Source organism: Copidosoma floridanum, unplaced genomic scaffold (assembly GCF_036245765.1).
Source record: "Copidosoma floridanum isolate Cflo_tuat_1 unplaced genomic scaffold, Cflo_Japanese_pri ptg000035l, whole genome shotgun sequence".
Taxonomy (NCBI): domain Eukaryota; kingdom Metazoa; phylum Arthropoda; class Insecta; order Hymenoptera; family Encyrtidae; genus Copidosoma; species Copidosoma floridanum.
In genome coordinates, this window is record NW_028321912.1 from 1,014,943 (window position 1) to 1,029,468 (window position 14,526).

The 14,526-nt window shown below is 34.7% G+C and overlaps 1 protein-coding gene across 2 annotated transcripts in view; it reads right to left on the reverse strand.

Annotated features, from left to right (window-relative positions):
• Positions 1-201: 201 nt before the first annotated feature.
• Positions 202-14,526, reverse strand: part of LOC106647423 (uncharacterized) — a 132,803-nt gene continuing 118,478 nt past the window's right edge. The window contains exons 3-8 of one of the 2 annotated variants that reach the window (XM_089597645.1): positions 2,731-2,914; positions 2,457-2,661; positions 2,165-2,394; positions 1,629-2,077; positions 1,001-1,385; positions 202-915 (exon numbers count right to left, since the gene is read on the reverse strand). In XM_089597645.1, coding sequence (XP_089453771.1) covers positions 267-915; positions 1,001-1,385; positions 1,629-2,077; positions 2,165-2,394; positions 2,457-2,661; positions 2,731-2,810 — 1,998 coding nt within the window. In that variant the 5' untranslated portion in view covers positions 2,811-2,914 and the 3' untranslated portion in view covers positions 202-266. Of the gene's footprint in view, positions 916-1,000; positions 1,386-1,628; positions 2,078-2,164; positions 2,395-2,456; positions 2,662-2,730; positions 2,926-14,526 lie in introns of both variants that reach the window. The other variant, XM_089597646.1, reaches the window with a different exon arrangement.

The following is a 14,526-nucleotide window of genomic DNA, read 5'->3' on the forward strand; positions in this document are numbered from 1 at the left end:
GAGCATTGACCAGTAAATACAAAATAAGCAATCTAATACATGAAAAAATAATTGTAAACATAGCCATTATTACTTCTGGTACGCAGAACGTTTGAAAATAAAACAGAACACATACTTCTTTACGTGTACTATCATAACTAAAAAACTATGAATGCAAAATAATTATAATTTTCATCAAAAAATGTACTCAAGTATTTATTTATTTGCTCCTTTTGTTGGTATACTGTTGAGTATGATCATGGAAATCTTATACAACAAATAAGACACTAATTTATTTTGACAATTTTCTTCAAGTCCCTCACATTCAGATAATCAAAAATCTTCCATACGATATAATCTGGTAGACTAACTAAATTCATCGGCGTAAGAAAACTTTGAATAGCTTTATTGAGACGATCTTTGGCGGAATCCATTGTCTGTTTCTTTTCAATGGCTAAGTCAATGCGAACTTTTATCGCGCGTTCATAGTAGTTCATTTCATTATTATTTTCAAGCGACGAGCAAAACTTTTTGCAAGCGTCCAGTTGATCATCACTACTCAATAATTTGACCAATGAATTCAATCGCATTGTTATGATGTCAAAGAGAGACAAGTCACCCACTTTAACTTCCTTCAGTTCATCCAGTTTAGTGTTGCAAACATCAAGGATATTTGACAACAGCTTACTCAATTTAAAAAGTCCTTTTACTGGGATCAAGTCAGGATGCAATTTATTTAAACGCAAGTTGATGGCATAATAAAAAGTTTGCAAGTACGTGCATTCTTCTGTGCCTGATGATTCAATAACTTCACAGAAGGCTGTGATGAATAATTCATTAATAATGACGTTGTCGTTGAATTCCCAGAATAAGCATGACATAGGATTGCCTTTTGTGCTTAATGATTCATATAAATTAGAATTAAGCAAAATATACCTGTTGATGAGAAAAGTTAATAAATTAGTATTAAACTTAAATACCAAGAAAAATCAGAGATTTTGCAGCATAAATGATAAAAAACCTATTAGCTCGAAAACCTTCTTCCAAAAGCATTTTGACAATCTGAGGGAATCCATTATCAATAGCTATTTCTAGCGCTGTGTTAACGACTCTACAACAATACTGTTTACTTGCCAACTCAATATAGTATTTGTCAAGCAAACGGTCAACTAAGTCCTCGTTACCAAATGCAACGGAAACTAAAAGCTCATCCAGATTCAGTTCATTCTTATCATAAGGTGTATGACACAGATTCATTCTGGATTTCATGAAAAATTCACGTGTTACTTCACACTTTCCTCCGATCTTTGTCAGTATGGATTCCCAAACAATTGAACTTCGACTGTTAATCGTAGCCAAGCGAAGTGGCGTTTCATCAATGAAATTTTGAGCATGTAAATCTGCACCTGTTGAGAAAAATTGATGTACTGTTCAATATCCAGTGAGGCACATTTAATCTTTTTAGCAGATCTTTGAAGTTAGGATAAAAATGCCAAACAAACTTTAACACAACGTAAGTACAACTGTTTGAAATCAAAATAAACAATGTTTTAAAACATTTTCTATACGATCAGTTTAAAGTTTACTACTAGGATAACCTTAAAATTCAGAAAAAACTCTTATTTGATAAAAATTTATTTGAAAATTACCAGATTTAATAAGTAGATTACAAATTTCCTCACAGCCTAGTACTTGTAATCTCATTGCTAAATGTAACGGTGTCTCCCCAAAAACATTTTTTACGTTGACGTTCGCACCTTTTTCGAGTAGTAATTGTACCTTATTCGTATTGCTTTGACGTACAGCTAAATGTAAGTCCGAGTCACCTGTGCTATAATTTTCTCCATAAATACCTTGATTCTTTAATAACTCGAGAATGCATTGTTCGTTTCCCAACCAAATATTTACAAATCGAAAATAGTACACTAATGCTTTGAGTGAAAAGTTGCCATGTGAGTCTACTTCGCTGGCATGGCTTAGTAGAAATTGAACAAGCTGTTGCTGCTGATGTTGCCCCTGCTGTTTATGTGATATCTTGGAATTGATTACTCTAAGCAACGCGATCCGCAAACTTTCGTAAATATTTACACTCTTTGCACTGTAAATTATTTAAATTTAATATATTCAATAAATTTAAACATTGTATCCCATAAAGTAATGTGAGAGAAAACTGAGAAAACCATACCCAGCTGCAACAAGAATTTTTACGAGTTTAAATTTGGAACATTTAATGGCAATGTCTAGAGGCGTGCAATCATCACGATCAATAAATGTTAAATCTGCTTTGTGATCCAATAGGAGCCTCAAAATACGTTCGGAATCCACTCCTATTGCCTCGTGTAAGGCAGTTTGAACATAGCTATTTAGGAGATTTGGATCTGCTTTGTTCTGCAGAAGTAGCTTCACTCCTTCGATCTTGAAGGGGTACAAACAATTAATTTTCTGGTCACTTTTGCTTTATTATTTAAAAACGTTACCTGCTGTTTTTCGACTACTAAAAGCAGTGGTGAATCGAAATAATATCCTCCTCTTATATTTACATCTGCTCCGTAATCAATGAGCAGTTGCATGATTGGCAGTCTGTCATCAGCTTGTACAGGATCTTCGTCATTGACATGGTCGTAGACCAAATGCAGCGGTGTATCAAAGTTTAAATCACAATCATTCACGCAGGATGGATCTCTGGAAAGGCAAAAATCGAAATGAAACCAAGTTTTTAATTTCCTTAGTTTTATCTTCAAAAAATGTAACCTTTGCAAAATCTCCTTAATAGTCGCAATGTCACCACAGCGAACTGCATTATGAAGACTTCTATGCTCGTCATTAGACATAGTTCTTTTAATGATGTACAATGGTACGAGGAAAAAGCTGATTTTAACGATTAAAAGTGCAACAATAACTAATTGCTTCCAATTTTCAAGTTGCTTTTATGCTCCTGAAAAAAAACTATTTGTTTTATCACTGCATAGTTACAACAAATTAGAGCTTCAAATTGTACTGACATGGACTTTAAAAATTATGACGAAAGGCATTCATGTTTTATTTTAATATTTTTCTGTACATCTCATATCATTGTATAATATATAATTTTAGGTCAAATAATGGATTATTAATTTTAATTAATAATTAATAATTTTCATCGATACTACTTTGAGGTTTAGTAAATGGTATCCTCAACTTTGTTGGGTAGTATTAAGGTAAGCAATGAGGAAATCTTATCTTACTAATATATAAAGCAAAGTCGCTAAAACCGTTGTAATCGCTAACCGCGAAAACTACTGAACCGATTTTGCTGAAATTTTGCACACTGATTCATGATACTTCCTAGATGGGTTTAGTATAGTTTTTATTTTAAAGAATTTAATAACAATAGCAATAAATGAGCTCAAAGTTTTGCAAAAATATGCCAGCTTTTCACTTTAGTTCAGTTAAATCCGCTAGGTGGCGTCGACATAAAATCGAAGCTACCTGCAACATAATTAAACAAGTGTGGTTATAATAGGCCGGAGCGTATCGATAGTGGTATAGTCGAGCTTCGGCAGCTCAACAAGCTGTTCAGAGAACGCTGGTGATACTCTTGCAGCTGGATATCCTGGTTACGGACGACACTCTTCTCTAAGGGGGCAGGGACCTAAGTGTCCCTTCACCCTGAATCTCGACGAGTGCAATCAAAGAAAAATAAATTACTTCCAACCGATGCCGTCTCTGCCAGAATTACCAGGAGACATATCTAGCCAGAGCACAATCTGCACCAACTCTTCAGAGTTGTGTGGCAGTCCCACCTTCCCACCTGGTGTAGTTAGAGAATTTGTGGCTACAAATGTAAGCAGGGGAAAACAGCTCTGAGGGGCACGGGTAGCCACAACGGCTACCTTTTTGGTCATCGCGTTCCCCAACGCGCTTACCCACATGTTTCCGTCTACAGATGAGCAATTGAGCAGTTGGTTATCCGGGGAACGACCCGAGACGAGATATTCTTTGGTCAGCGGCGTACCTCCCTCCATCACAGTCTCCGTAAATCGAGACTCCCAGGGTAAGAATCAAGCAACCCGTAGCCAGCTCTTCATCATCAGGAATAATAATAAAGAATAGCCTGGAAGTTTCACCACTGGCGCTTTTTAGGGCCATTATAAGTATTTACGTTCCCTACTTAACCATCAATTTTATCGGTTCTTTTTAGGGGCCACCTAAGTCTAAACTACCTTGCCAACAAATACATTTTTATTACCATTTCCGGAAGCGATTCGTCGACTAAAAGACTATATTAACTAAAGACGGGCACTATTAAAGCAAGTCAGCTATTCACAAGCAGACGTCACCTGCGGAGTTGTTCTTCGCAAGTCTGGAAAACCCGGTGACCGACGACTCTATATTACCCTCTCGACTCTAAGCATTCAACCGGGAATCACTGATCCTCTCCAATGTCTGCATTGGGCAAACCTATAACAGCTATAAAGGAAAAAAAAACTTGAGCCAACAAGACAGCCTCCACTGGACAAGTATCACTAACCAATCTCCCCATCTAAGATCAGTAAAACAACTGAATCTGCAAATAAAAAAGGTGCTTTAGACACCAACGTCTTTGACGTTATACCAGGAGACGTTGGGAAAGAGCACTTAAACTAGCCCCAAAGCTTCGGACTTTGTAATTTTTCTCCTAATCAGTCTGGGTCTTCAACAGTAAGCCAGAGAAGATCACCCTGAGGTATCCAGGCAGTCACAATTACTGTTAACTGCAGTCAAGAAAGAGTTAACTTAAGAAGCTCACCGGTCTTTTTTAGGGCCATCAACCGTCGAACTACCTTGATAACAAATGTATTAAAATTAACAAAGTTGACTGAAAATAGCCTTTAGGGGTCATAAAAGTCGTAAGCATACCAATAGTTGCAAAAGGGTGTATTGGAAAGAAAACCTCAAATGTATCTAATGAATAAAATTTGAGGCGTCAAGAAACTGACGCAGAAAATTTATCGAGATTGAAACAGCAGCGTCAAAATCGTCAACTAAAGAGTCCATTACGTGAGAGATCAGCTTTTCATTGTACCCTCACAGCAATGTCTGAAATCTTTAAACATCCTACTTCAGATTTTTTAATGAGTAGAAAATGTATTTGTGTTTTTGTGGCAATAAAAATGTTGGGTTTAAGGTCCAGGACTTTGTTGCTCTGGTAATAAAATTGTGAGATATGAAAAAAAACAATTTTTTTTCAATATAAATTTTTTGGGGGTTTAAAATCTTAACAGCTTTAAAAAATAGCCCTTTTCGTGAATTACACAGAAGAAACTAAATCAACAACTTCTTATAGCCATCGATTATTTTATGGCATAAATTTTCAGTATAATTATTTTTTTGAATCTTTACACCTTATTATTTGACCAAATAAACTATATGGATTCCGAAAAAATATGTTTTTAATAAGAAGATTTTTGTTCTGAGATGTATCAGGAATATGTGTAAAATTTTATAACTAAAAATGTTTCACATTACATGGCAACACACTACGGTGTTTTATTTAGTAAGTCTCGGGCGAAGCCGAGACGGGGGGCTGCTAGTCCTCTTATAATACAAAAGTTAAATCCAGACACATTCCAGCAGTAGTAAAAAAATAAATTATAGAACAGGTCCCTACGGTCCCCAAAATCAGCATAGATGGCGTACTGTAGTTAAGAGAAAAATGACATCACATCGACAAAAACGAACTGTCTGTAATCTCCTGACGTGACAGAGATGTTGTCACATAAGTAAGTCCACATTACCGTATATTGTCGTCACTTATAGTAATATTGTATCAGTGACGCCATTTTTCTTTTAGCTACAGTACGCCATCTATGCTAAGTTTGCTGATCGTAAGGACCTCATACTCGACGCACGTCATCCAATGCATTATTCCAAGTAAGTACATGATATAATATATATATATATGTATATATAACAAAGGAGACAGAACATAAAAGGCGTATAACGCGAGTTTAATTATGTCGTGTTGGGCAATTACCCTTTTCACTACTCGTTTACACAATATTGTAGCTTCCTTAGGCCTATTATTGCATTATTATTGTTATTAATTTTATTATTATCATTATATAATATTATCCATGTATAAGCAGAAATCCACACGAAAAATCCAGTTTTTGTCCCCCACTTAAATAAAAAAAAAAAAGGTTAATACACACCTTTGAAACCGGGCTCATTTTTAACCGGTTTTAGTGAGGGTGACACCTTTTTTTTCATGATTTACATGTTAATATTATATCTATACATGTGATATCTATTGATTTAATTTCAATACGCAAATCGCAAAAAAAGTGTATCACATTCACAGAAACCCATGTTCAAAATTTTTTCTTAATTGTAAGTACATGTCAATACGAGTAAAATGAAACCTATTTCATAGATATGCGTAAAAAACGCACTCGCGCGTATTCCACACTTTTTTAAAAAATCAATAGAACTTAGATCATGTACACTTTGTTACGCTAAGGCAAGAAATAGCTTTTAGTTACGTGAAAAAAGTTATCGACGAAATATGTTTGTTATTTATACTACGACAATTTTACAGCGGAATAGCTTGTAGTTCCACAATTTCAAAAAACATTTTTATCACCTATACGATGGTTTTTATGTAAAAAAAATACGATGGTCCAGCTTTGTGATATTTATGAGACAACATTTGATTATGAAATTAGTTGGACATTTATTGTTTTCTTGTGCAGTATGTACAATTTGCTAACTCATGAACAAAACATATTTTTTCGTTACCACGTTTGGGATATAATGTGCACTCAGTGAAAAAGTGTAGAATCCTTTAATGAAAACTAAGGCTTTTAGTGATCATTTCATAATAATGATTTCGGAAAATATCTAAAAAACATCACCCTTTGAGAGACATATATATCTCAAGCCTTATTTTTACTTCTTACCAACACCATACTCATCATCCCTAATTTCAACAAAGCCCATCGATGCACATGAAAAAAAAAAAAAAAAAAAAAAACACTCAGAGCTCCATTAAAATAGAACAACCGAAAAATCATGCACCACTCGAACAAAAGCGCACTCTATTACCAACTAGGTGTACATACGTATTTCCCCTCCGCTCTAACCAAAGGGGGGAAAAAAACAACCATGTCTCGCCAATCAAATCGAAAACATACGAGACACTTATGCAACGGAGCAAAGGGCCGTATTCGCTCCTGATTCGCAGCTGGTCCCCTTGGAGCACGAAAAAGCAACGGGGCCACTCCACCACGTATGCCACGGTGGAGGGGACATCGAGAACACGCCCATCGGAAAAAGGGGACCCTTGCGAGTAGCCAATGATCGATATAGAAGCAAGAGAGTATCAAAGAAGGGGAGACACGGGAAGGTATACTGTGGGATAAAACTATATGTTATCGCAATGAGCGAGCGCGTGCGATGGGCTAGGAATGATAATGGACGCGCCGGTTTGTTGGGTGTAGCTATCGATTTTTAAGGAGCTATTAAATTTTTGCGCCGCCGGTCTCCATATGCGCGCAACCTCCAACTGGATGGTTTTTTATGTACATGTAGGCCCTTCGGTATCAGATTTTAATGTGACGGGAGACGGAGGCTGCATCTGACGGCCCGTCGTTACCCGGGAGGAACGCGATGCTTTTTTAATGCCTGCAATATACGTGAGATACACTCAGCCTTTTCTGGCTGGGATTTTTTTTTCTTTTTTTTTTTCATGCATCATGTCGTACATAATGCTCGTGTCGAGATGATGCGAGTCGCTTTACATTAATAATGCATGTACGACATCAAAATGTTGCGTACCTTGAGAGACGATCGAATATACGGATCACTTGGATCGTCGAGCTTTGGCTCCGATGGAAAATTTACTCGTATCTGTGTTTATTGTGATTGTAAATGAGATGCGATAAGGAACGATGATCCTGTAGCGAATTTTGTATTTTACTCATAAAAGTAAGAGAAAAATGTGACATTTCGGTAACAATAACGAATTTCGTTAATACTTCCAAAAGTTTGACCGAATCGCCAACGCTGATAATCAGAGTCCCCTTTTTATTGTTTTTACCACAACCTGAGCGTTCACATGTAGCAATGGCGTCTACCTGGTTGGAACGGATAAGATGAAAGACGCAAATATCAGAAACCACGAGTTTTATCAATTTTTTTTTTTGAAACATAGAAATACGACAACATATTGTTATTTCCGTGTTATTTGATGGTTAAAGGTATGGTTGATACACTACAACGCAAAAAGTCAATTGCTTAAGCAAACGGTGGTCAAATTACAATTTATGTGAGTTGTTTGGATATGATGTTTCATGTAGCACGTCCCGACTTTGGAGACACTATAATAACATAAACAGATGTTCACTGTACTGGTATACAAATAATCAATCAAACTCCTGAAAAAAAATAATGTCAATTTGCCATACAAAACTGAACAAAAATTGTACTAATTACCATACAGATGGGCGCATGTAATCTCTATATATTATCTGCACTTAATACTTACAAGTGATTTTGGATAATCTAACTTTTATTGGCAACATTGTGAGCCACCCTCCCCCCCCTAGATGTGCTAGCTTTATCAGACTATTATATTAATAACAAAAAATATGCACTTAAAATTAACTACAACACACATGGAAAAATAAACAACAGTTTTCAGGTTTTTTACCTTGTGGTTACAATCAAGTAACTCTAAAACTATGAAACACTAGTTGAATACCCAATACAAAAATACAGTTTAGATAAATGCCACTGCGCAATAAACTTAAAAATGAACGGCACATCCTATGTATATTAGGTACCGAATCATACGAATCAACATCCGTCCAATATCGTTTAGTTTCCCCATGACGCACGTCTCTCTCTGTCTTTGATTCCATTATACATATTGAGTCGAGCGATCACCACCTCTACGTATGTGTCTGTGTGCGTGCAACACGCCAACCCACAGCTTCTTTTAGTCTGCGCATGAAAAATCATGGCCGAGGAGAGAATGTGCATATGAGATTCTGTGGATAGTATACGGTCACCACAAGAGCTACGTAAGTATATGTACTATAAGTACAAGGGAGCTTTCTAAAAAAAAAAATTTTTTTCATACGAGGCTATTTTTATGGAAATTAGTTGATTTAGCGCGGTATGTATGTATTATCTCGACTGAAATTGGAGCTCATTTGCGAGAGGGGTCAAGCTTGGTATTATGATGACTGGAGATGGCAGACGAGTGGAATATTTTACTACTTAGTTTTACTGTTTTCTCTGTATGGGCTCCGCAAACTGTTGTTTGCAATTTTTTTTTTTTTTTTTTTTGAAAGTACGAGCCTTTGTGGAGAAACGAACTGCAAAAATTGTTACCTGAAAATGAAATAACTTACCTTTTTTTGTCAGGGGGATTTTTACTGTAGTTTTATCATACGAATACCTGTATATCTACCCATTATTAAATTTCAAGGTCTAAAGTAATGCAGTTTTTTTATCCCTCTCTTGCAATCGTTGTTAAATACATATTTTAAAAACAAGCTGATTTTACCGTGTCAATATCGCATTTTTTCAAAAGAAATAGTTCTCATAGACTGCTGTCAAGTAAATATTAAGTTATCAGTGGGAGAATCAGGAAAAGCAACGTGCCAATATTATTTCAGATCTTGTTTCATAGATTAAAAAAATGTATCAATCATACGTGATAGGATTTATTGTACTCAGGTGAATCCGATTTTTCTAGATATGCCAATATAAAAATGATCCAATACATTTGGTGTGACACATCAACAAAAAGTAATGGTTAAGTATTAAGATTCCACGTACACCCATTGCAAGTATTTACGTATCCTATATCCCTAATCTCTACTTTCCTTGTTCTTTTTCCGTAATTACCATAATATCTTCTCGAGTATGCGAGATTTTCGTGCGGGCCCCTTGCAAAGTTCCCCTCAGACGACTCGGTCGTCTATACTACTGAGTACTAGATACAGGGCGCAGCGATTGTCTCAAGCACACCCCAGTTATTATCAAGTTTAAAGGAAGGATTTTTCCCAATAAACCATCTAACTCGCTGTAACCGACCTTTTTATAACAAACAGAAATTTTACCCGATGAACTGGCCAAGTGTTGGCTTCCCTGTTTCAGAAATTACCAGAAAAATTGACTATTTATTTCAAAATTTGGATGAGTGGTATTTCGGCATCCTGGGTACTCATCCCATCGAAAAAGCCCGAGAAAAATATCTCGATGATTTTCGACGGGATTCGAACCCATGACCCCCAGAGTACCTACGGCTAGGAGGATAGCACGCTAACTACTAAGCCATCGAAGCTCACCATCAACAAAAAAAAATATATTTTAAAAAATTACATGTGTAGAACCATATTTTTTATAGGATGACAAGTATTTCCTCCAAGTTATAAACTATAAACCAATTCATTGATAGTTCCCCAATTTTTTTGAATAACAGATTTGTATTCATTATTAATGTATAAATATTTACGAAACTAGAGTATTTTTATTTTTCTAAGTTTTATCATTCGAAAAACTGAGCTTCTGCGAACTCATGATAGTCAAATAACATGTGCTTGCATTAAATCTCTGTTTTCTCCGTAATATTATTGAATTTATATTTCTTAGTTCAGATTCGATGGTTCTTCTATTTTAAAATGCTGCTTTAGACTACTGGCGAAATTAACTTTTTAGGGGACTTTTTCTGATAAATTCATGATGATGAAGAAGAATTCAATATAAAATTAGTTTTTGTGTAACAGAAATATCATTACAAATTCTTATAGATGATTGTTAATGAGATGTATTAGTAGGATTTTTAATAAACAGACAATGTCAATTTAAACTTAATACCAACATTATAAAAATATTCATCCTTTCAAAGCTAAAATCTTTGAAACAAAATATTTAAAACAAGTGCAAAATAGCTTAGACATTTATAGTAATCCTGAAGATTTACAATCTTAAGTCATAGTGGACACTGGTCCTAGAATCTAAAAATTTAAGAATAATTTATTTCTGCCCTTACAAAAAAACATACCGATTACAACCGATGGTGCAAATACATTTTTCCCCTATCCATCCTTTTGACCTTTTACCAGTAAAAACTGAACAAAAAGCTACACGGATAAAATTTGATATAAAATCATCATAATTATCAAAATGTGTTGTGATTTGTTAAAAAATAATCATTGCTTCCCAGAATAAGTATCAGTGAAATTATAAATACATAAAATATAATCATGGATTTTTATTACAAATATTGTTTCAACATTTTTTATCATATTTCTTTATTGATACATCTTTGACATTATGAACATAATCTTCCAAATTTCATAAATAAATAAACAGAATGTTCATTACTTTTAACAATTTGTTTCAAGTCTCTCACATTCAGATAATCAAAAATTTTCCATACGACATTATCTGGTAGACTAACTAAATTCATCGGCGTAAGAACACTTTGCAAAACTTCATTAAGACAATCCTTTGCTGAAAACATTGTCTGTTTCTTTTCAATGGCTAAGTCAATGCGAACTTTTATCGCGCGTTCATAGTAGTTCATTTCATTATTATTTTCAAGCGACGAGCAAAACTTTTTGCAAGCGTCCAGTTGATCATCACTACTCAATAATTTGACCAATGAATTCAATCGCATTGTTATGATGTCAAAGAGAGACAAGTCACCCACTTTAACTTCCTTCAGTTCATCCAGTTTAGTGTTGCAAACATCAAGGGTATTTGACAACTGCTTACTCAATTTAAAAAGTCCTTTTACTGGGATCAAGTCAGGATGCAATTTATTTAAACGCAAGTTGATGGCATAATAAAAAGTTTGCAAGTACGTGAATTCTTCTGTGCCTGATGATTTAATACCTTTACAGAAGGCTGTGATGAATAATTCATTAATAATGACGTTGTCGTTGAATTCCCAGAATAAGCATGACATAGGATTGCCTTTTGTGCTTAATGATTCATATAAATAAAGATTAAGCACAATATACCTGTTGATGAGAAAAGTTAATAAATTAGTATTAAACTTAAATACCAAGAAAAATCAGAGATTTTGCAGCATAAATGATAAAAAAACCTATTAGCTCGAAAACCTTCTTCCAAAAGCATTTTGACAATCTGAGGGAATCTATTATTAATAGCTATTTCTAGCGCTATGTTAACGACTCTACAACAATACTGTTTACTTGCGAACTCAATATAGTATTGGTCAAGCAAACGGTCAACTAAGTCCTCGTTACCAAATGCAACGGAAACTAAAAGCTCATCCAGATTCAGTTCATTCTTATCATAGGGTGTATGACACAGATTAATTCTGGATTTCATGAAAAATTCACGTGTTACTTCACACTTTCCTCCGATCTTTGTCAGTATGGATTCCCAAACAATTGAACTTCGACTGTTAATCGTAGCCAAGCGAAGTGGCGTTTCATCAATGAAATTTTGAGCATGTAAATCTGCACCTGTTGAGAAAAATTGATGTACTGTTCAATATCCAGTGAGGCACATTTTATTTTTTTAGCAGATCTTTGAAGTTAGGATAAAAATGCCAAACAAACTTTAACACATGCAACGTAAGTACAACTGTTTGAAATCAAAATAAACAATGTTTTAAAATATTTTCTATACGATCAGTTTAAAGTTTACTACTAGGATAACCTTAAAATTCAGAAAAAACTCTTATTTGATAAAAATTTATTTGAAAATTACCAGATTTAATAAGTAGATTACAAATTTCCTCACAGCCTAGTACTTGTAATCTCATTGCTAAATGTAACGGTGTCTCCCCAAAAACATTTTTTACGTTGACGTTCGCACCTTTTTCGAGTAGTAATTGTACCTTATTCGTATCGCTTTGACGTACAGCTAAATGTAAGTCCGAGTCACCTGTGCTATAATCTTCTGCATAATTACCTTGATTCTTTAATAACTCGTTAATGCATTGTCCGTTTCCCAACCTAATACTTACAAATCGAAAATAGTACACTAATGCTTTGAGTGAAAAGTTGCCATGTGAGTCTACTTCGCTGGCATGGCTTAGTAGAAATTGAATAAGCTGTTGCTGCTGATGTTGCTCCTGCTGTTCATGTGATATCTTGGAATTGATTACTTTAAGCAACGCGATCCGCAAACTTTCGTAAATATTTACACTCTTTGCACTGTAAATTATTTAAATTTAATATATTCAATAAATTAAAACATTGTATCCCATAAAGTAATGTGAGAGAAAACTGAGAAAACCATACCCAGCTGCAACAAGAATTTTTACGAGTTTAAATTTGGAACAGTTAATGGCCTTGTCTAGAGGCGTGCGATCATTACGATCAACAAATGTTAAATCTGCCTTGTGATCCAATAGAAGCCTGGTAATGCGCTTGGAATCGAGTTTTATTGCCAAATTCAAGGCAGTTTGGTAATTGAAATCTAGGAGATTTGGATCAGCTTTGTTCTGCAGAAGTAGCTTCACTCCTTCGATCTTGAAGGGGTACAAACAATTAATTTATTAGTCACTTTTGCTTTATTATTTAAAAACGTTACCTGCTGTTTTTCGACTACTAAAAGCAGTGGTGAATTGAAATAACATCCTCTTCTTATATTTACATCTGCTCCGTAATCAATGAGCAGTTGCATGATTGGCAGTCTGTCATCAGCTTGTACAGGATCTTTGGCATTGACATGTTCGTAGACTAAATGCAGCGGTGTCTTCAAGTTTAAATCATAATCATTCACGCAGGATGGATCTCTGGAAAGGCAAAAATCGAAATAAAACCAAGTTTTTGATTTCCTTAGTTTTATCTTCAAAAAATGTAACCTTTGCAAAATCTCCTTAATAGTCGCAATGTCACCACAGCGAACTGCATCATGAAGGCATATGCTCTCGTCATTTAACATCGTTTTTTTAATATTGCACACTTTTACGGAGAAAAATCTAATTTTAATGATTTAAAGTACTACCATAACTTGTTGTTTTTAATTTTCAAGTGTATTTTGTGTTTCTGCAAAACAAAAAAAACTTGTTACATCGCAATAGTTGCAAAAATTAGGTTTTAAAATATTATAGCACTGCCATGGATTTCATAAGTTGTGACAAACGGCATTGATGTTTTTATTTTTATATTTTTGTGTGTATGTTACATAACTTAAAAACATGTCAGTTTAATTAAAATAATTTAATTTTTTATCGATACTATTGATTTTAAAACGTAATATTATCAGTGATTTGTTGTATTTAAAAAATTGCTCCTCAAAAAACAAATATCTTTAACTGTATGAACTGTTCCCAAGACGCAATAAATAGTGTTCTAACCAAAAACAATACAGTCGCAATTTAAATTGTTTTAGTTGCCAAAACAATAAGTATCTTTACGGTGTTTGTTGAACGTGCCGTTCTGCTCCCAATTGTTTCCATGATTTCTTGAGGTTTTGTGCATAAGCACACGATCAGTAAGAGCTAATTTAGGAGTGAGAATAAAAACTCCAAAGTCAGGTGTTAGTTTGAGCTCAAATTTTAGTTTGTGCTCAAACTAACACCTGACTTTG